General features: G+C 39.8%; 1 protein-coding gene across 2 annotated transcripts in view; it reads left to right on the top strand.

Annotated features, from left to right (window-relative positions):
• The window catches only part of Scfd2 (sec1 family domain containing 2), a 319,157-nt gene that overhangs the window by 116,766 nt on the left and 178,910 nt on the right, over positions 1-23,481 (top strand). For both annotated transcript variants that reach the window (XM_051198353.1, XM_051198352.1), the window contains one exon: positions 6,813-7,062. In XM_051198353.1, the coding sequence (XP_051054310.1) occupies positions 6,813-7,062 (250 nt within the window). The remainder of the gene's footprint in view (positions 1-6,812; positions 7,063-23,481) is intronic.

A 23,481-nucleotide genomic window follows, 5' to 3' on the forward strand; every position in this document is an offset into this window, starting at 1 on the left:
ACATGCTCTAACGTGGAACTTCTCATTTTGTACCTCACAGATCTCTTACGTTAATTCCCTTTTGTTGCTGTAGCAAGGGGCCTCAAATTTCAAAACACATATTTATTAATTTGTAATTCTGAAGATCTTACTGAATTAGCATTAAATGTCACGGGTCTATTCCTCTCCAAAGGTTGCAGGGGAGAATTTGTTTCCTTGTTCTTTCCAGTTTCCATGGGCCTCTGTATTCGTGGCTTGTGGTTTCTCTCCTTGATCTTCAGGGACAGTATTGTTGCGTCTGTGAATCATCTCATTTCTGGACATAGCTGGGAAAAGCCCTCACCTTTAATAAGTCCTGTGATTAGGTTGGACCTACTCAAATACTATAGATCATTGCCTCATCTCAAGATTGGTAGTGTTAGAGCTTGACCTTCCAGTGCTTTCACAGACTCTTTTTTTTTTTTTTCATGATGAGGCCTTGACTTGTAGTACTGTTTTGAAAGTTGTGGACCCTCTTGTACGTAGAACCTAGTTGGAAGAAGATTCTAGAGATGGGCCTCTGAAGGTTATAACTGCCATAGGACCCAACCTGCTTTCACAGAGTCCTATCTGCTTAGTGTGACTAGCCTATAACATAAGCTCCTACTATATGGCTGCTGCTATGATAAACATGACTATGCAGTTCTAGCTAGACATTTGACCTGGTTTTCAGAAGTGTGAAGTTTGTAGATATAGGCTGCTAGAGAAGCTCCATGGTGCTATAAACTTTTCTATTTTCTTTTTGTTGAGATTTGCTCGTGAATGCATGTGCACGCATGTGTGTGTGTGTGTGTGTGTGTGTGTGTGTGAGAGAGAGAGAGAGAGAGAGAGAGAGAGAGAGAGAGAGAGAGAGTTGTATATATGCATGAGTATGTGCTTGTGTGTCAATACCTGAGGAAGCCGTAAGATGATATATCACATTTCTTAGAACTGTAATTACTGGTGGTTATGAGCTGTCTGATATGGGTGCTAGGAACCAATTTCAGGTTCTCTGGAGAACCAGCAGTACTTTTAAACCACAGAGTCATTTCTTCAGTCCCTGAAAGCTTTTCTTAATGGGGGTATTCTGATGGGCGCCCAGAAGACCAGACTACAAATAGAAATGCAGAATGTAAAGATTGCTCATAAAGTTTCAGATGGGAATGTGAACCCTACTAGGATTTGGATAAATTTTGCCATGTCCTGAAAATTTGAATATGACCATATTGAAAAAATAATGGACTAATTTATTTGGCAGATAAAGATTTCAAAATATAATATTCATGTGTATCATTGTTATTATTTGCTACCTTTTGCCTGGCTTATAGTGAGAGTCCAAAGCAAAAGCAGAATAGAATAATTTAAAAAAAAATATAACACGTGGCAAGCAAAAGAACATAAATATAATTGTAGTTGTGGGTAGGGCGAGCTTGTTAATGCAGATTATAGCTATGAGCTTTTAGTGCATTATCGAGAAGTGCATATTTTACATGGGGGAAACAGAAAGTATTTCTTAAAGGCAAGAGCTCACATATTGAAAGCCCCAGGCTGCTGAGTGCCTGTGCACCTGGACCTTGGAAAAATGTTTCTTTTTTGAATCAGGCATAGAAGTCTATGGTTCGACTGGAATATCACCAACAGACTCATGGTTCAGATCTAGATCTTCAGTTTATGGCAGTATTTTGAAGGCAGTGCAGCTAGTGTTGGCAGAAGTAGGTCACTAGGAACAGGTTTTCTCTGCCCTTCTTTCTGCCTGCCATGATGTGAACAGCCTTTGCCTCAGGCTCCTGCCATGGGCTGAGTTGCTCCTGCTGTCACGTTTTCTCACACACCATACATAGAAATAGTTCTGCAACTATACACTGTAATAACTGCCCTCTTTTATGCTGTTCTAGATGGCATTTTGATTGTAGTGATGTAAGTAACTAACACATAGTCTTCATCACATCTGAAAAGTCTCTGGCTACATGTGTTCATAGTCACTGACTCCAGGAGGCAGGGCATTATTCTGCCTTTCCTACCTTCTTGGTAGATGCACGTGAAATATTTATTGATGCTTTGTTCTTCCATCATATTGGATGTTGGCTCTTTAAAACCCATTTGGCATGTTCCTCTATCAGGATTTGGGTGCTTCCAAAGCAAATGCAGATACCTCTGTTGAGAACTTATGACATGACTATTTATTCCTCCTCCCACTCATCTCAGAGTCCCTTGTAGTCTGTGTCTCATTTGTTCTTTGTTATGTAAATGATTTTAACAATTAGTTTAATGATGTACTTATTTGATATGTATATCTATATTCACAATGTGTTGGTACTTGGGCATATCAATGAATTATTTTACATTTTTTACATTCTGCCTGAGGTATACAAAAGGAAATTCATATTCCTTTAAAATTATCCAAAATAACAGATTGTTTTTAATTCTGGCAGGTATTGTTTGGAGACAGAAGGTATTTGGGCACTTTTCAAAGATGCCCACTGTCATATCTCAGCAGCCTGCACACACTGGTTGAGGGATGCCCAGTGTCATATCCTAGGGACCGCCATTGTCATATCTCAGGATATGACTGCTGGCTGTGGATTGATGACAGGAGTTCTCTGCTAGTGGCTTAGAGTTCACTGAGTGTCTGCAGATTCTGCTCTCAGATGAGCAGGTATAGAGCCAGCGTGGACCAGCCTGCTGCCATATGGAATATGGTCCTCATGCTAAAACAGAGACCAGCTTTTGATTTCACAGTCAGCTTTTCTAAGAACATGCCTTTCAAAGAAGGCCTTTGTATGGAGTTGTTGGGGACTGGTTCAAGAATAACAAGAGCCCAGACTGCAGAAATAGCACAGTGTTTTGTCACCCTAGCCACAGCTCAGGTCCTCTACCTCCCACTAGTAGTCTGCTCATGTAAAGGTGAATGAGAAACCTAATCCCAGTTACTTTACAAAGAAGCCACTTTTTAAAACCCTCTACTCTGGTGATGTTTTGCCATGCTAGTCTCTTTCAATAGCAGCATTTAGTAATATTTGATTTTCTTTGGCTTTTCACTGGCTGTTTAAGTGACGTCCCATGATAGGGCTTAACACTTGGTGTTTGTAGGCTGTTTCTCCCTCCTCTGAGACTGCCAATGTCCTTTCCTAGAACATGTGCCATTCCAATACAAGCTTTCTAAATTAGTTCTTCTGGGTGGAAAAAGAGATCATAGGACACTGGGTAGTGTTAATGGAATAATATATCACATGTCAGGTGCTGTTGTGTGCCTTACTTTTGTTATTAAGTTCACAGAACAACCTGGTGAATTATGGCCATTATTGTGTGTTCCTAAATGATATCAAATGTGTTCTGTAAAGTTAGCCCTCAGAAAACATGGTTATGTTTTAGTCTATATGAAGACTATCTTATTGTGGAGGCTACTTCATTTTTAAAGCAGAGTGGGTAAAGCAATTTGTGCCAGTGTTATATAAATGCATGTGTGTGTATTCAGGCATTTTTATTTCATAAATGGGGAAGTTGAAATGTGGAATGTTAGTTTCCCCAACGTTATAGAGCCAAAGGCACAGATCCTTTCAAATACCATTTTATTCACATATCCTTGTTACCCCTGGTGAAATTATTTTTTTTTTGCTTTGAAAAGGCTTTAATCTGTGGACTCTCTGATCTTATCTATCTTTCTTGTGAAGAGAAGCAGGCATCAGAAAATGACCAACAAGCTAGGACAGATGGTCAGTGGTTTAAAGTGCTGGCTGCTTTTCTAGAGGACTTAAGTTCTGTTCCTAGCACCTATGTTAGATAGCTCAGTCACCTCTAGTTTCAGGGAATCCACCACCCTCTTTAAACAGGTTCTAGGGATTGAACTGGGGTCCTTGTATTTGCAAGGCAAGAGCTTTATTGACTGAGTCATTGTTATAGCCCTAGCTTCATCATAGTTAGTCAATTTTTTTGTGTACTTTAGGTTATATGAAAATACTACCATATGTTTTTAAAATTCATCCAGCTGTTGTCAACTGGGAACCCTTGTAATTAGCTCTTGGGTCCTTTTGACATATACCCAATTTCTTTGGGAGGAGGTATACTATCCTATCTTCCAGGGTCATCCTGTATTTTCCTTCCATATTCTTGGTGTCAGTCATCTCTTTGGAGATCCCTGATTTCTTTTACCAAAGAAAAACATGAGTAACCGGGATCTGTGTGTGTTCATTGCCACTGATGTGTCATAGTTTTTTTGATCACCCCAGGGGACAGAGCTGAAGTATATCAGGTGACCTATTTCATACCTGTTTTCATTGTTATTTCTGAACTTCTCTGCCTGTCTATTGAAAAGCTACTTTTCTTTTGAGCAGTCTATATTTTACTGAGTAGGTAACAGTAAGAATATGATGTGCTGTCTTCTACTGTCAGTAGTAAAGTAAATGGAGAGCCTGGAGTAATGTGGCTCCCTGCTCGGCTGTGGTTCTCCACTTTCCTAATGCTGCGACCCTTTAAAATAGTTCCTCATGTTCTGCTGACCCCCAGCCATAAAATTGTTTTGTTGCTACGTCATAACTGTGCTTTTGCTACTGTTGTAAATCATAATGTAAATATTTTTAGAAAGAGAGGTTTGCCAAAGGGGTCATGACCCACAAGTTGAGAATCACTGCTCTAATCAGATCATATCATTTAGACATGAAGAGAAACTATGACATTATGGAACTGCATACTGTGTCAGTCAGAAGTGGAATTAGGTTTTCAAAATGGGGTGTTTTTATTTTCCCATAATTCTCACATCCTTGTAATTACCCATTGTTCTTGGCTTTATATCAAAACAAATATTGACTTCTTGGGATGCTTGAAGTGTATTTTGAATGTAATTTTGCTGGTGTGAATAATGAAAGTTGTGCTTGTGTTTCTAATGAAGAATTTTTTTCTCTAGCATATATCATAGACCAGAGACTTGAAAATGCAGGCCTGAGGGGCAGATGCTAGCAAGTACATCTTTACAAGTGTGTCTGTTGTCCTGGCTCATTCTTTAGACCCATCTTTTAAAAGGCTTTTTTCCCTGAGTGTACAGAGCTCTTCAGGGTAGGCACATCATATATACCCCTGACTGTTAGGAAATGGGGTGGGAGGCAATGCAGGAATCTGCTTGTTATCATTCAAGAAGCTGGCAATAGAGTAAGAAACAGAGGCAAGCTGCAGCCTCTGTAGCCCTCCTTGGACAGGCTAACCACATGACTCCTTCCTTTCTTCCTCCTTTCCTTCCTTCCTTGATAATTTTTTAAATTTAAATTTGAAACAAGCTTGTTTTACATGTCAATCCCAGTTCTTGCACCCTCCTGTCTTCCCCTGACCCCCTAACCCCACCTCCCATCCCATCCCCTTTCTGCTCCCCAGGGAGAGTGAGGCCTTCCTTGGTGGACTCCTTTCTTTAAATGACTCTTGGCACCTGGTGCAGCAGGGAACCCTTGAGATTCCATCCTGAGCTGTACAACAGCCCTAGGGTTCCTTCAAACCTTTCTGCCCCTGGTACATTGAGGGGTGAATATGCTCTTACTTGGCAAATCACATCTTGTTACCATGTGCCAGTAAAATCTCTGTCCTTTCCATTCTTATCTTATCCAATCCAAAGACTTAGCACTTTTTGTGTGTATAATATGAATAATGGAAGTTTCAGGTCCTGATAACTTCACCTTTAATTTCAATATGAAAACTGTTATCTGTTTACCCAAAACCTCGAAGATGTGTGTAGTTCCTTGACTTAGCAACTCCAGTGATGCAGAACTCAGTCACATGTAAAGAACCCTGAAATTATCTTCTAAGTGTCATTTAAGGAGTTGGTAGAAGAACTACAAGCATTTTAAAAGAAATATTTGAGGTGGTAGGCTAGAGAGATGATTCAGTGCTTAGAGCACTGCCACTCTTCCTGAGGACCTAGGTTTGATTTTCATCACTCACATGGAAGCTCACAGCCATCTATTGCTACATTCCCCAAGGGTCAGATGGCCTCTTTTGGTCTCCGTGGGCACAGCATGCACATAGTGCACACACATGTATCAAGACACCATACAAAGGAAAATAAGTGGACAAAAATTTAAAATATATATTAAGAAGTTGAGATGAATTATCTTCAAATTCACCAAAAGAAATCTTGAACCCATTCTCAGTTTGAGCCATTATTCTGTTTGTCAGAGTTAGCAGGAAATGGCCTTTGGTTGCTATATATATTCTGACCAATGTTTGCCAACATAGAACAAAGCAAAAAAGGATATCCTGTAAGACAATGATTCCTGTAAAGGAGTATTAGCACTTATTTGAATATGTAAATGATGATAAGGAACATTAGCATTCATTTGAATATATAGAGTCTATTAAGGGAGCATCAGAATTCCTTTGAATAGATAATCTGCCAGATTTGTTTTTCAGATTGTATTACTTTACATTTTTGTTTAAGATTTCAAGTTTTCAAAGTGCTAACATTATCTTACAGAGCTGGGGATCAAACTTGGGGACTGGTGTGCTAGGTAAGCATTCTGCCACAGAGCTATATCCCCTGCCTGTTGAATCACTTACATTTTATTTTTTAAAAAAGTTACCATCTTATTTGCTCAAGTCACTTTAGATCATTGTTGAAGGGCCTGCAACTTCACTTGCCTATTTTATCAAATAGGTTTTTCTATGTCAGACTTCTTGCAGTGTTTTAGCCAGGATTAATAAACACAGACTTGAAAGACAATGTGGTCAATGAGTACCATACAGATTTTGCAAAAGCCATCTTTGAACTACTATGGAGCCCAAATTATGTCTTTGTGGAAGGCTGACATATCTTCTTGTCCTTGCTGCTGTTTCAGAGCCTTGGAGATTCAACCATGGCCATTGTGCTAAATCAGCTGCTACCTATGATTAAGTCCCCAAGCCAGAGAACCAGTGATGACTACAACCCTGAGGAACTGCTAATCCTCCTCATCTACATTTACTCTGTCACTGGAGAGTTCACACTGGACAAAGACATGAGAGAAGCAGAAGAAAGGGTGAAGACAGCATTGGCTCATGTCTTTTCTGAGGAGTCGGAGTTGTCCCCTTTGCTACAGAAAATCACAGGTGAGTGTAGAGCACCGTTACAGAACACAAATCCTGGGAACACAGAAGCCAGGGTTCTGAGGAAAGACTGGTACAGAAGGAGGGACCACCTCCAGCCACCTTCAGGGTCAGCCTGTCTTTCCATGGTTTCCTTTTCTAGTAGTGGTAGTGGAATGGTCTGCTAAGAGCTTATCAGAATTCATGTTTGTTGGTGTCAAAGCCTTGGCCAAACAGAAAAATACTCAGAGAAAATTTGGTTTGTAAGGTGCTGCACAATGTCTTGGGATTAGAAATTGACATTTTCAGGAGTTGAGTATTATTTTGAGACTGCTACACTTCATTTGGATTTTAATTAATTAGTACTATCCCAAATGATACCCTTGCCTCCCAGTAAAGTAGGCTGTGGTAGTTGGACGAGAATCTACAATTATCAGAGACTCTAATGATTCACCTCCAGTAAGAGTTGCGCTATTACTCATGAAGGCATCCACATGTAGTGTGTTTACCCTTTCAGTGGTTTATATTTGTGTAAAGCTAATTTCAGTGGTATAAGTCATGCCTAGAAGTTATTGAAGCCTATACATAATGCATGAATACTTTTAAAGCAGTTCAAGTTTCCTTTCACTAATTTGCACGTGTGTAGGTATGTGTTTATGTGTTTGTAGACATCCCTTCTCATATAAGCTCAAGTGAGGCAGATTATACATACTCTAGACCCCTGTGGGCCTCGTTGGGGGAAGTATGGAGACATCTCTGATCCAGGCCATGGTGCTGGAGATCTTAGTGTCCTGTGCATGTAGGTTTCATTTTGTGCCCACTTCTGACCTTTCCTGTGGCTGGTTATGGAGTGCAAAACCCTGATGAGATGGAAACTTTACTCAGTTTCCACAGACGGGAAGCATTTCCTTGCCTAGCATGGAACCTGCTTGCCAGTTTATAATTCTGCTTAAGTAGAACGTGTGGAATTTGTTGCCATTTAGTTAAGTACAACACTATCTGCCATTACATGTGTTTGTTTGGCTGGAAATAAATATTGACTTAGAATGGTTTAATATGGTTTATACAATGCTTAGAACAGAGCTTTGATTTAAAGTAAATTTGGATTCTAGGAGAATTTCATTGGAAATTATGCTTAAATGAGCAATTCCCGAGACAGACAGCAAAGCTAGTGTGCGTGTTCTAATTACAGTTGTTTGGGTAGGCTTTATAGCGTTTGTATGTTGACAGTTTATTGTTGGAACTGAAGTAATGCTCTAGGAATATTCTCTAATATTAACTGAAGGTGTTCACTGACCCTGCAGTTCATTTCTTATTAATTTCTTTACACTTGCTCAGGATACTGCATTTTCTTGCTTTGAAAACAATGTATGTGAATTCATATTTGCATAGGGAAAAGTTGCTAGCTCATAAGTTAATATTTATTTATTTATTAATTATGTATACAGCATTCTGTCTCCATGTATGCCTGCACACCAGAAGAGGGCACCATTATAAATGGTTGTGAGCCACCATGTGGTTGTTGGGACTTGAACTCAGTGCTCTTAACCTCTGAGCCATCTCTCCACCCCTCTTAGCTCATAATTTAAAAATTAAAAAATAATAAGTTGTAGAATTTTTAAAGTTATGCTTATACCTTTATTTTATAATATTGGGCATACATTTTTACCAATATTAACTTTGGATATCTAGTGTAAGTAGTCCAGAAGTGTTACTTTGGCATATGTGAACTAGTCACTGGAAAACATACACACAAGTGCACACACACATTCACTCTCTTAGCCTCTGTGTGTACCCAAAGGACTAATAAATTAGTTGTTGATTAGTTTGAACATATCTTTATGTTCATTTTTATGACAATATTAGTTATAGCCATAGAAATCTATTAGTGCCTGGCTTTCAGAAGTAAGAGTAATAGACTTTAATTCTGCTTATTTCAACAATATCTCTTGACAGTAATTGCTCAGATTTAAAATTCATATTTTTATCTATTCATTATGTTAATTACTTTTTTGACAGTTTCTTTCATGTCTCTGTATTCTTTGTATAGGAAGGATAATAAAAACTATGATTGGTAAAACAAAACAAGAGCCCACATTTTGGTCAATGGCAGCATGCTATTTTCTTTGTAATCTGCACTCTTTTAAATAGATACTTCCAGGGACATTTTGAGAGTGGTGGGCAACTCTTTTCTATTTATGCAAAATAATCTAGGATTGGCTTTTGGGTGTTGGGTATAGGAAGCTGGAAGGAGAAAACTGGCCTGGCCCACTTATATTGGTTGGTGTTATTCTTCCTCAGTCCTGCTAAGTTCAAAGAGAATATGAGTTTCTGTATACTTCAGTGTTTGCCTGCCAGCCACAAGAAAAATAAAGCCATTTGAACTGTTTTCAGAGAATGAAATTTAATGCACATTTGAAGTGTATGCTTGGAATGTTGTCCCACAGAGAGGTGTACTGGAAAAAGCAGGTCTGAATGCAGAAATCTAGGATTTAAAAATTCTGACCCTGCCATTTCCTAGGCTGATATCAAGGCCTTAAGCCTTTATGGATCATGTGTGATTTTGCTGAGCATAAAATGATGTTCTGTATGGGAACGACTTTTGGGTCATATAGAGTTGAGCTCCTCAAATCTTTACAACTGATGCATGTAGGCAGAGAGGTGCTGCTCTGGTGTCTTATAAAACAGCATTTGAGCAGGAATCAGCTAAAAAATACCTGAAACAAATGCCAGGCATGGTGACACAGGCCTGTGATCCCAGTACTCAGTGGCCTGAGGCAGGAGGATCATGAATTCAAGGCTAACCTGAGCTACATGGCAAGTTCCAGGAATAGGTTATATAATGAGATCCAATCTCAAAAGGAAAAGAAAGGGGAAGAGGAAGAACAAAGAACTAAAGCTTCTTGTCAATTAGCTAAAATAATTGTGATTGTCATGTAATTATTTATAACTCTTTGAATATAAGCTTTTGAAGAGCAGGGATTGTCATTTGGGTGAATGCATCTCCACTCTGTGTACTTTCCTTAAGAAGATTATAATTAGACTTTCTTGAATACATAAGTGATACTCATTTTATTTCCTAATTATTGCAATAGAACTTAAAAATCACTTGTAAAGTCACTTTCCAGAGAAAGCATCCTAAGATTTTGATAAGTACTGGTGCATAATCAATCAGTAAATAGATATGTGATAAATGCCAGGTGACAAATATCAGACAGTATTTTGTTTTATATGTTTTTGGAGTTGGTCTGTTGTAGTCATAGTGCCTTGGATAAAATCACAGGTATATAGCATGATAAATATATTAAAAAGTGATGTTGTGAAGGAAGATCTTGAGAATATTGGTGTCTTAATATTTATTGAGAGTGAAGAAAAACATTGAGGTACAAATATTTCAGCCTAAAATTGTGGCAAAGATGGATGGATGATAGAGACAGGTAGATGGGTAGATGATAGCTAGATAGAGGCAAAGATGAATGGATGGATGGATGGGTAGATGATGGATGTGTGGGTGGATGATAAGAGATGCAATAGACTCTAGGCTGAGACTTCTTGGATAATGGGAGAAGGAAAGACTAACATGTTGGACACTGAAAGGGACAAGTATGTGTGCAAGGACTTGTGTTTTGAAACGTAACTATAATTGTAAATGTAATTCTCATAAAGGCTGACTGTCTTCATGTGTTGCCTGGTTACTCTGTTGTTCGCACCTGGACTGAATTGGTCCCAAGCAGGTTGGTGATTTTCACTGAAGCATGTATAAAATAGCCTCCTCCTTTTTCTTATTCTTTTCATTTTTTAAAAAGCAAAACACATGCCTGCATCTCTTCTTCAGGCTCTTGATTTGTTGCCAAGCTGACAGAGAGCCAGCTGGAACAGAAAACTGATATGGTGCAGTGCTCATTAGCAATTTACATTTTTTAATACAACAAGAGTTAGTGTGCTAGGTTTTAGAAGCTGTGACCTTATCCAAACCATTCACTAAAATGAGTGGACTCTTTATTTCTTTATCTGTGTCATGCTGGTGGAGATAAATAACTTAATCCGGACAGTCTTTTCACATAGTGGTGTAGGATATCAACACCATGCAAGGAATCCAGTCACTGGCCAAGAAAGGGTTCTTCCTAATTAAATGTGTTTGGATACTTTTCTAGCTGGTAGTGCACACCACCCCCCCCCCCCCCACTTTTTTTTCTTGTGAGTTTGGAAACCAAACACTGGAATAACTATAGTTACAGCTGCTAGTGTTCCTTCACCTGCGTTTTGTAGGAAGTGAAGCAGCACACTTGCACACTTATTCATATTTAATACATGCAGAGTACTTCTCATTGTGTTCCCAGAAACTGGTTTCCATATAGTATGTCATTGTGTTTTTATTAATCTGCAAACTTTGGTCTCTGTCACTCTTTCCTGTTCCTCATCTCACACCTCTCAGAGAAGTCAGAAAGCAAGCACGGAGCACCTCGGTGACGGGGTGCTTAAGGAGTTAGCACACTTCTGATTATTTCTGCTTTTTCTCCTAGGGGATAGGAATCCAGACAAGAATGACATCATCTGTCTCTTTAGAAACAGGAATTTGTAATGGCTTTTGACTAGGGGTGATTATAGCATTTCAGAGGAGCAGCCCTGCTAGGTACAGGCTGGAGGTGTGGGAGCTGTTATGGGTCTGGGAAGCCATCCTTAGGCTCCAGCAGAACAAAAGCCAGCTGGGGTGTGTGTGCTGGAGGTTTGTGGATGGTGCACATGAAAGAGAAAATAGCATTTGCTATTCTTATTGTTATTATCTTGGCAGTTCCTGCTTGAGCCAAATCATGCCTAAATTTCTTTTAAACACATATTTAACATGTGAAGAAAAATCAGGGTAATAGTTATGAGGAAAAAGTATCTGCATTTCCCCTGTGTTTGCCTCTCCCAGTGTGGGGATTAAGCGAGGGGCCTTGATTGAGCTAGGCCACATTCCAGTGCTGAGCTATACACCAAGCACCATATTTTGGGTTTTTGTTCAGCTCTTATTTTTCTGCTTGACAGCCGGGGGGTGGGTAGCACAACATTTTTCCTAAAATAACAGAACAGCAAAAGTACACATGATCAGGATGAAAAAAAATCTGGGACATTATTCTCCAGGGTAGGGAGGAGCACCAGTTACAAATAGTGTGCTACACCCAGGGCGTCCTCTGTGTCTGGATTCAGCAACACACCCTCTGTACAGGGCCTTGCAGAGTAGTAAAGTATCATTTTCTGGCGTGCCCAACATCGACCAGCAACGAAGATGCAACTCAGGAGAGATCTTCTAGCAGTGTAATCAGGATACTTGAACAAGCTTCTTCTAACTCCTGGGAAACGCCCCACACAAGCTTAAATCCCCTTGTGCTGACCAACCCTAGTGAGCCACATGGACCCTGCAGATAGGCTGCTCTTATATGGAAGCAAGCAAGCTGAACAGGCTTAGCCAAATAAGGACTTGTTTACGACAGAGAGTGCTCACTATCGAGAAGGTGGAAGGCGGAAGCCAGTGCCATCTTTAAGGTACTGCACTTCGCAGCTCTCTACAATTTTCCATGATCACCTCCCTCTGGGGGGCCGTTTTCTTTTTCCATTCCTTTTGTTCCTACCACAAGGTTTGTGCTTACTTAAATGTATTGTACTCCTTACATCCTAGAGGTCCTCGAGCTACTTTCCCAGGGCAGTACAGTTAACCCCCTTAGCACTCATTCCAAGCTACAGAACCTGAGGTCAACCTCCCCCAGCCCTCCAGATTGCTTCAGTGTACCCCATTCTACCGTATGTTTTAAAGTGAGCATGGTTTATTATATAGTTGTGCAATAATTGCAGTAGTGTCTGGCCTTCCCTTCTGGACCAAAACATTGAAGGGTTTTGCACACCCCTGTACACTCAAGTGCTAATCTTGTCTACAGGCATGTAGTAGTAGTAGGCTGTTGCTGAGAATTAACTGAACAACAGATACTAACAAAGAAGGAAGCAGCGATTCTGTTTCAGACTTTCCTGTGCCACTTTACAAGAGCACGGATGTGGGCACGTTCTGGAGGGCCTGTTTTGAACAACAGAATGGTGCCCAAAGAGCATGGACCACCAAAAGGCAATAGAAGTCTTGGCATCTCATGGTGGAAAATACTGTCAGGAAAGCATTCTGTACAATGGGAACAGAGAACGGCAACTGTTGGTGCAAGTCCTACTTTGCATTTTATTGTTTTCATACAACCAGACCTTTTACATTCTGGAGACTTTTGGTTCAGTTAGCTGTGTCTTCTCCCATTTCTCCTGATTTTTCTCATCCTTCTTGCCTTGCTTCCTAGTCAGGCATGGAACACACTACTCAACACCTCCCATCAAAGCATTGACACCACAGGTGTCAAGATCCCATTCTTTACAGCTTCTCTCCATCTCTTGTCTTTTCAGTACTCCCTCTGAGTAGAAGCATGGCCCTCAGTTGGCTTCCCAGTAACTCATGGGGTCACTGCTTTTATAGCATTGGAAAGGACCTGAAGGAATTGTGTATGACAGCATCTCCTGGTCCCACCCCTCTTTCCCTTGCCTATCAGAAGCAAACTGGATTGTAGACACACAGCCATAAAGCCTTCATTGTTTAGTTTGGCCTGCTCAGTGTTTGTGAGAATTCTCGGTCCAAAGCCAACCTGAAAAACAGACTTTATGTGAATAGATTGGTTGGTTGGTATTGTTTTCTCTTTGAAAAAACAAATATTTTAAAGATGCAAGGAATGGCTGGAACTGAGTGGTGGTTGCTTCTTAGGGACCTGGGCTCCTCCAAAATCTGTTCCTTGCTTCATTATGTAATTGCCTATGGCGCACAAATGCTGGAGCATGTGGCTTATTATGCTGTACCATCACTGCAATGCTCCTGGCCACCTCCCTGTCAGTGGGATGACAGTAATAAGTAGGTGGGGTCTACTTGGAAAAGACCCACTTGCTCTGTCACCTTATTGTAAACAGGATGTCCTCAGAGATCTGGAAATGCATCAAGCACAGTGTGTGGCACGTGAGCCACTTGGCAAACATTCGTTAACTTTGCCACTGGAATTCTGAGTGTTAGGGGATTTGGGGTCATTGACTTAGCTGGAAGATGACATGAAGAGGCAGCTTGGGAATATTAATTACATCCTTAAATACCTGCAGACTTTGGATGGTGACCAGGAATTTTCCATTTGCAGAAAACCTAGGGTTTTATTTTTATTTGTGAAAGGTTACCTTGGCTACTGTCTGTCAAAAGCCATTTGGGGAATATTGAACTTTGGTGACCTTATAGATTTCAGCACACTTTCTTTTCATTCAAGTAAATGTCCTCTTGAGTTCAATCAGGCCTGACCATCTCTAACCTAGCACTTTTTCTCCCATGTAGGCTGTGTCTGAGTTAACAAGGAGCAGTTGATTTCTTAACACCCAGGCTCTGCCCTTCCAGACAAAGTACAGGTTAGCCATCCTCTAACCACTGTCTTAGAAGTAGGGTCCTCAAATCACCTGGCTTGGCTTTGCATACTGGTTGTGTTAATTGACAGTGCTCCTGAGCAATTTATGTCATCTTTTGGGGGGGTAGTTTTCTTAATTAGCAGTGCTTGAATCATGGCATCAACAATCCTCCTGGGATAGCAATTGCAGCACTCATATCTCCCTTCAGTTATAGAAATGCAGCAACTGAGTTCATTTTTGAGAATTAGTTTTGTCTTTTTTCTAGGTTTAATGGGGTATAGTTGACAAGCTTAACTCTGTGTGTGTGTGTGTGTGTGTGTGTGTGTGTGTGTGTGTGTGTGTGTATTTAAGATATCTCTTTTCTTAAATACATGTCTTAAAACTTCTAATTCTTTTTATCATCAGATTGTAAAATCTGTATGTTTTTATTTTTTTCTTCCAGTGCTGGTGATCAAACCAAGGCCCTTATGTAGATTAGGCAAGCACTCTACCACTGAGCTCCAACCCCAGCCTACTTTACTTTTTGTCCTTTCATCTATGATCAAGCAAGGTATTTGTGTTGGATAGTTTTATGTCAACTTGACACAAGTTAGAGGCATCAGAGAGGAGGGGACCTCAGTTGAGAAAATGTCTCTATAAGAATGGGCTGTAGGCAAGCCTGTGGGACATATTTTTAATTAGTGATCAATGTGGGAGGTCCCAGCCCATTCTGAGTGGGGCTACCTCTGGGCTGGTTAGCCTTGGATTCCATAGGAAAGCAGGCTGAACAAGGCATGAACTACAAGCCACTAGACAATATTTCTCATGGCCTCTGCATCAGCTCCTGCCTCCAGGTCCCTGCCTTGTTTGAGTTCCTGCCCTGACTTCCTTCCATGATTGAATGTGATATAGACATGTAAGCCAAATAAAAACCCTTCCTCTTCAAGTTGTCTTTGGTCATGGTGTTTCATTGCAGCAGTAATATCTCTAACTAGGACAGTATTGTAAAGTACCAACTTCTCAGTACATATTCACCTTGCTCATTTCCTTCCTGGTTATGAAAGACAGAAGAGGCTTGAGGGACAGTACTTGTCTTCCCAGTATGATTTCTTCAACAATTTAGTTTTTTCTCTTTTATGACTGCTGAAGGAAAATGAGGCACTGCTGCTCTGAGCTCTTCGTAGTAAGAGGCCAACTTGTAATGTAGTATGAGGTCACTGTTGATCAGTTCTGGGTTTCCTCTTTGGGATTGAAGTATCTCAGTGTATGTTTCCCCAGAGGATTACTGTCTCTCCTTAGGACTGGGACATTCTAATAAGAAAGCATGCTTGAGGAATAACCCACGTCTTTCCCAAACACTGCAGTCCAGGCAAGCTGACCCATGTGTGCTAACGTTGGAATCTTGAACTTTTTCATAACCATACAATCTTAGGATTTTCTCTTGCCAACTTTCTTATACCTACCCTTTCTCTATCTTGAACCCTTTACATATTTCAAGAAGAATCTGGAGATGTGGGTAACAATGTGATTAAAACACTGGACCTCCTCTTTCCAGTTTCTTTGAGACTAAGTACAGATTTCTCCCATGAAACAATAACCACTAAGGGTGGTTATCTGTCATGCCTCTGCACTCTTTCCAGTGTGCATACCACGGAAACATTAAACTTTCTAGAAGGAATATAATGTGGGGTTTAAAAGGCCGAAGAGGGGAGCAGGGAGGGAGTCTGCTGCCGGAGGCCCAATGGAGTGTATCCTTGCCAAGTCAGCCTGTGGCAGGTTCTGATCTCTCAATTTAATCATCTGTTGGTCATGTGTGTAAGAAAGCCCTGTCTTCATGGAGTGGATCATGGTCCACCTGATCACAGTCAGTAGCATACTGTCATCATTGCTGGAACTGTTAGCATGCCTTGTTCTACATGGAAGAATATTCTACTCATAGGTGGCATCTTAGTTGGAATTTCTATTGCTGTAATAAAACAACATGACCAAAAGCAACTTGGGGAGGAAAGAATTTGTTTCATTAATGTGGAATAGTAGTTTAAGATGTGTTATAACATTCATTTGTGCTGTGGAATATTTGTTTAATGATGCAAAAATGTGTTGCATTTGTTTACCTCTGTAAAGCTGTATCATTTTGCCTGCTTAAAACACCTGATTGGGCTAATAAAGAATTGAACAGCCAATAGCTAGGCAGGAGAGAGAAATAGGTGGGGCTGGCAGGCAGAGTAGGGAAGAGAGTGAGGAGTGAGAAAAGGAAAGGAGAAGGAAAGGAGGGAGTCAGGAGCTAGCCACCACACAGCCAGCCACAGAGTAAGAAGGAAAGAAAAAAAAAAATGTAGAATAAAGAAAGGTAAAAAGTCCAGAGACAAAATGTAGTTAAAGAGAAATGGAATAATTTAAGTTAAAACAAAACAAAACAACAACAAAAAAACCTGACATTCATAAGTAAGAATAAATCTCTATTTATTTAGGAGCTTGTTGGTGGTCCCCAAAGAGTAAAAAAAAAAAAAAAAAAAAAAAAAAGCAAAACAAAAACTACATTTGATCCTACACTTTCAGGTAACATTCTGTCACTGAGAGAATTAATGGCAAGAATTCAAGCAGAGTAGCAACCTGGAGGCCGGAACTTAAGCAGAAGCCAAGGAGAAGTGCTGCTTGCTGACTTGCTCCATGGCTCACTCAGCTTGCTCTTTTGTACACTCTAGACCACCTGCCCAGGGGTAGCATTGCCTCCCACTTCAATCATTAGCCAAGAAAAATGCATTTTCTTAATTGATGTTCCATCTTCTCAGATGACCCTAGCCTCTGTCAAATCCACATTAAAAACTAGCTAGAGCTGGTCTTGGTGGCATGCACCTTTAATCTCAGCTCTTGGGAGGCAGAGACAGGCATATTTTTGTGAATTTGAGGCCAGCCTGGACTATAGAATGAGTTTCAGGACAGCCAGTGCTACACAGAGAAACCCTGTCTCAAAACAGAAACAAACAACAACAAACTAGTCTGCACAGGTGGTGAAATGCACTCCTCATTGGGACTGGATTATTAATTCTTAACTCCCAGGAGACCATGAACTTCTTGAAATGGTCACTTCATTAGCTACCTCTTATTATTGAACACCTCCTATGTGCCAGGCAAGAGTAGGTTCTGGGGGTGCTGTAGGCAAGCTACAAAAGGCCTATGCCCTCAAAGAGCTTATGCCTTAATGGTAACACCCTTTATTATTCATATTTATGTTCCTCTCATGTGACATAGGACCTGATGTGTAGCAAGTGCTTAGAGTGTGTTTGGAAATCCAATGTGCTCTTAAAGGAAAAGGATTAATTTAAGCGTTTTCCACTCAAGGGTCCTTTTGTTTTGATGTTTTATTTGTTTATAGTCTAATTTTTACTTATAAAAGCATTGTTTTATTAAATTCGATTTTAATTAACCCTGAATGAAAATGAGGAATATGATTGTCCTAGGTATGGTTGAAGAGACAGTTTTTATTTTAGAAATGATGGAGAGAATGGCCAGCAGCATCTGGAAGAGTCGTAACTGATCATGTCCAGAATAGACTGGGCCCTGAGAGGGGGGCGGGGAGAGCTAGAGAAGAGAAGAGAGAAAGAAGAGGAGAGAGGGCAAAGATAAGGCAGAGATAGGAGCCCAGGACCAAGAGTAGCGCCAAGAGAGAGTGCATAGCTGAAGTGGCTGAGTTTTACAGAAAGAGCATTGGGGGAAGGAAAGCAAAGCTCAAGAGCTGGAGAGGCCTAGGGAAGGGGCTGGTGAGACGTTCTGACAGGAACCAGGACTCAGTAACCGGTACTTGTGATGTTGAGAGACTGGTGGACTGGTGGCCAGCATTTGCTTTGATCTGTTAATAGGCACCTCAGTTAGCCATTTGTCCCATTACCAAAGCCCCTGCATAGCTATAACCATATGCTGTCCTATTAGTCACAATGGAAGAGTTTGTTTTCTTTAGGTCTCACCAGTACACCACAGTAGTAAGCCTCTGAATTTTTGCCACGCTCTTGGGTGATAAATGCTATTTTGATATCAGATATCATTCCAGTTTGATTTTTTCTTTTAAGTAAGTGAAGTTGAACATATTTTCACATTTTCATTTAGCTTTTCCTCTTTATGTGAATTATCGCATGCTTTTTGCTCACTTTTAAAAATTTTTTTTTATGTCTTTTCATCAAAATTTTATAGTTGTTTATAAATTAGAAACATTAATTCTCCATGATCCATGTGCATATTATTTGTGTTATGACTTTGTTTATGGTGTTTTGTTGCTTAATTTTCTTTAATACTTGAACATTGATTTACATTTTAAATTCTGTCTGGATTTTGAGTCATGATTACAAAGTCTTTTCTGCCCTCAAATATAGAAGAACTTACCCAGGCAAAAGGTAATTTTTGTTGTTGTCTTTATTGAATCACTTTGGAATTTTTGTTTGTAGTTGACATGAGGAGTGAATCAAGCTTTCTTTTAACAAATTGCTATCTGGTTGTCCTAACATTGTCTGCTAAAAGGTTCTAATTTGGGAGCCATTGAGATGGCTTGAATGGTAAAGACACCTGATGCCAAACTTGATGACCTTAGCTCAGTCCCCAGGACCAAAAGGTAGAGGAAGAGAACCAGCTCTATAAGTTATCCTCTGACCCTAAGCCCCCACAAATAAATGTGACAGATAGAGAGATGAAAGATGAGTAGGTGGGTGGATGGGTGGGTGGGATGGACGGATGGATGATAGATGGATGGATGAATGGGTGGATGATAGATAGATGAATGGATCACACCTGTTTCATGTATTAGAAAGTTCCTCTTGGTCTGGTCTCCTTGTGGGTTTGCTGTTTTGTTTCACTGGTCTGTGTGTCCATTTGTGTTCAGGACACCTTGTTAGCTATAGAGATTTCAAAGATCAATTCCTGGCCTGGCTATTCCTCTTCACAGTTCTTCTTAGTTACCTGATCGTCTTTAGTTACTTTTTCATGTGAAATTCTATGTAGTGAAGTCATTTTGTATATTTCCAGGAGAAAAATAATTTAAACTATGATTTTAAGTTTATTGTCTTAATAAGAGAAACCATCTTTTAATGGCACAGAAACACCTTAAGCAAGAAGTGGGACATTGATCCATTGTTCACATCTGCATTTTTTTTCTTTGTTCCTATATGTAGCAATTCCTTAAGTTTGTATCTCTAAGAATTACACCTTTCTCTATAGTTACTGCCAGGGGAGATTTCTCCATCACTATAAGTTCTTAAAATTTAATTTAAATTTTGTTTAGTGCACTATTATGGCATTTTTATTTTTGTCTTCATTTTATTTTCAAGGAACCATCACTGCACAGCTGGTCTATGTTCAAGGACCAAACAATCTTCTTCCATGAGTAACTTCCTCAGTATCAATAGATAAGTGTTAAACCTCCCATGTGCTCTGTGAACTGGTATCTAGTGGAAGCCTGCATTCTGTAACTTTAGAGGACCAATGATTGCCAAATGAGAATAGCATGCCTTAGATTAGTCCAACAGGAATATTGCAAGAAGGGTCAAAGTGAATGAAAGGACCAAAGGAGGTCCCAGTGTTCTCATAACCACATCAACATGTGGAAGCAGGGCTCTTCTACAGCACAGGAGTGACTGGTGTGATCCCATAAAGCCAGTGCTCCTGAGTTCCCATTAGCCACGCTTTCTTATAATGTACCAGAGGTGAGTGTGTTAAGTATATTAGCAAATGGAAAGCATTGGTAGTTTCTTTCTGCCCATGGGAGCTGTGATGCTTCAATGTAATCTTTGTGTTTGACATTTTCTGTCTTCGTTGAGGCATTTGAAGTTGTGCCAGAAATGGGAATTTTACTCTTCTGTACTTAATCTCACAGCTGTGGGTTTGCATGATTTATTCTGAAGTACAGTTTAGGAGTAGTGATTACATATGTAAGAGTTACAAATGGATACATGGTCATGAAAATATTACTGAAACTTGCAGTTATTTTCTTTGTAATTACTTTCAACTTTGGTATGTATATCTTGCATGTACTTATAAACACTAAAAACTACATTTTTAAAAAGTAAAATTTCAACACCCAGAAATATGCCGGACTAAACCTAGAAACTCACTCTTGATACTGCTGAGTTTGACCTGGTTATATGAATCTGTTCACTCATTCCTCATCCAGATAATATTTTCATTGGATACTTTGCCAAAATACCCATAAAATCATCCTTTAAAGAATGGGGATATGTAATGTAATCCTAATACCTTTTCAGCACTTAATTTAACAAAGGCTACTAAACCTTGCTATCAAGCAGGGATGGAAAAATGGTTTCATGAATAAATGATCATTTTAAGACCCCATTCCTTAGGCCCAGAAATGAGACAGTGTATGTGTCACAAAACCATAAGGATCCATATAAAAACCAGTTATAGTAGCACACTTCAGCATGGAGGATCATGGGAAAGTTGGGGGTAGGCAGAAAGGTCCCAGTGTAGCTGAAAAGGTAAGCTCTCACTAGAGTGACTCTGCCTCCAAATATAAGGTGGAGAGCAGTAGAGGAAGATAATTGACATTGACCTCTGACCTCCATATGTGTCTATGCAAACCAGCATGCTGCACACAAACACACCATTTTCTTCCAGCACTCATATTTGTGCACATTTATTTTTGTGTAATTTGCTTAATCTTTCATAATAATGATGATACTTCTGATTGGCTATAGAGACATTACTAGGAATGTTAATATTTTTAGATTAAAAAACACTAATAGTTGTATACTTCTGGTCTGGGCATTATTTCAAAGGTGTTGTTCTTAATAGAAGCTCTAGTAAACAGTAGCTGTTTATTTACATTGAACAGATGAGAAAATGAGGACATATTGGCAATTTAGTTCCTGAATTCTTAATGATTGTAGAAGTGAAATCTGAGAGGTTCAAGGTACCAAAATGGCCCATAACAGAGTGATGCTATTAGAATTAATCACCAACTCTGGTCCCATTTTCTACTGGCATTTCTAGTGCTTCTAAACTAGCTTTATCCTTATATTTCCAGTGTCCACTGAACTAGCATGAGGATTGTCTCAATGTTTTATAAACATCCTGTGGCTTTTACTCATTTAACATATTTTGAAAATACTGGTTGCTTCCCTGCAATCTCTTTTTAGTCACTGTGACCGAGATGCCTGCAAGAAATAACTCAAGGGAGAAAAGAATTATTCATTGTAGATCACAGTTTCAGAGTGCAGTGCACACTCCATTATCCTGTGCGTTTGGCCAGGGCATGATGGCAGTGGAAGCAATGGGGTCCCTTCTTCTCTTCATGACTGCCCAGAAAGGAGAGGAGGGAGAAGGACACCTCATGTTAGTATAACTCCATAACCCGCTCCAGTGCCCTATCTCCTCCACATAGGTTCCCCCCCCCACAGTTTCAAGACATTCCCCTCCCCCAAAATACCACCAACTGGTGAGCAAGCAGTTTAAAAACTGAGCCTTCAGGGGACATTCCAGATCAACTATAGCATTCCTCAAAAGACTTAACTCTTTGGGGGATATTTAATGAGGCTAGGACCAACAACTGTTTGTTTAGTGAGTATAAGGTAAAAATAACATAACGATAATGTATTCTTTTCTATTTGAACTTTCTGGCTTGTGATATTTTTTGTGATCCCATGTGGAAAGAGAGATTGTCAAAACAGTACTATGTGATTTGACCTTGGTGATTTGAAAGACTAATAAAGACTTGTAATGTTTTTTTCTCTCCTTCCCTCCCTCCCTCCTTCTCTCCCTCCCCCATCTCTTTCCTCTCCCTCCCTCCCTTCATCTCCACTAACCCCTCACCTGAGCATGTGTGTGTATATTTAAGAAAGCATCTTGCTGCAATTCCCTGGACTATTTTTAAACTTGTTTTGTAGCCCAGTATGATGTTTTATGTTGATTGTCAGCTTGACTGGATTGAGAAATGCCTATGGAATTAGTAAAGCTCTCTTCAGGTGTCTGTAAGCATGTTTCCAGAGATGACTGATGTATGGAAGTACAAATGAGAAATAATGTCTGCTTTGAATGTGCATAGCACCATCCAATAGTCTGGGAGAACAGATGGGCTAAAGTAGGAGAAGGCACGTCATTCATTCATATTCACATTTTCTCACACATTCCTCCTTCCTTCTCTCTACTCTACTCTTTCTCTTTTTCTCTCTCTATCTCCTTCTTTCTTTCTCTTTGCTTCCTCCCCTCTTTGTGGATCCAAGTGTCATTAGTTTCTATGGCAACCCCCTTTGTATCCTTTTTTATTTTTTTCTGCTGGGTAGTACTCCATAGTAAATATGCATCATTATTTATTTAGCCTTTCATCTATTGATGGGTATGTGGATTATTTGTAGACCTTGGCCACTACAAATAAACCCATTGTGAACATTCATGTACAGGTTTTTGTGTGGATGTAAAATTCCAGTCCTCTAGGATATATACATGAAAGTGGAAATTCTGGGTGGTAAAATATGATTAACTTTCAAAGAAATTCCCAGATTGTGGGAGCTCTTTGATGTCATGCATTTCATCAATAATTTTGTGATTCAAATTCAGCAAAGACAGACATAGTGAGTTTTGTCTCTATATATTTTTCAAACACAGATCCTATTGCAGCCTGTAGATATTGGTTACGTGAAGCATACGTGTGTTTTATAATTTTATAACAGGCCATCTTCTAATTTTTAATTTAGCTATTACTCAGTAGGACTCTTCTCATAAATAGCATTGTGCTAACTTCAATGTCTGCTTCCTGGTCCTGTTTATATAAGACCCTCCAGTGATTCTTGACTCAACTCTGGATCATCCCCTTCCAGTCCTTCCTTCTCCCCAGCCCTCACTCTTTGCTTCCTTCCTGTACGGGGAATTAAACCAGGAGTCTCCTGCTTGCTGGACCTTTCTCTACACTTAGTTGTGTCCCTAGCCCCTCACATTTATTTTTCAAATCATTACATCTTTTAAGAGTTTTGACATGCCAGCAGAACATAGATTAAAATAATTTTTAAGAGAGAGAGACAGACA

The sequence above is a fragment of the Phodopus roborovskii genome, unplaced genomic scaffold (genome assembly GCF_943737965.1).
Source record: "Phodopus roborovskii unplaced genomic scaffold, PHOROB, whole genome shotgun sequence".
NCBI classification, from domain to species: Eukaryota; Metazoa; Chordata; class Mammalia; order Rodentia; family Cricetidae; genus Phodopus; species Phodopus roborovskii.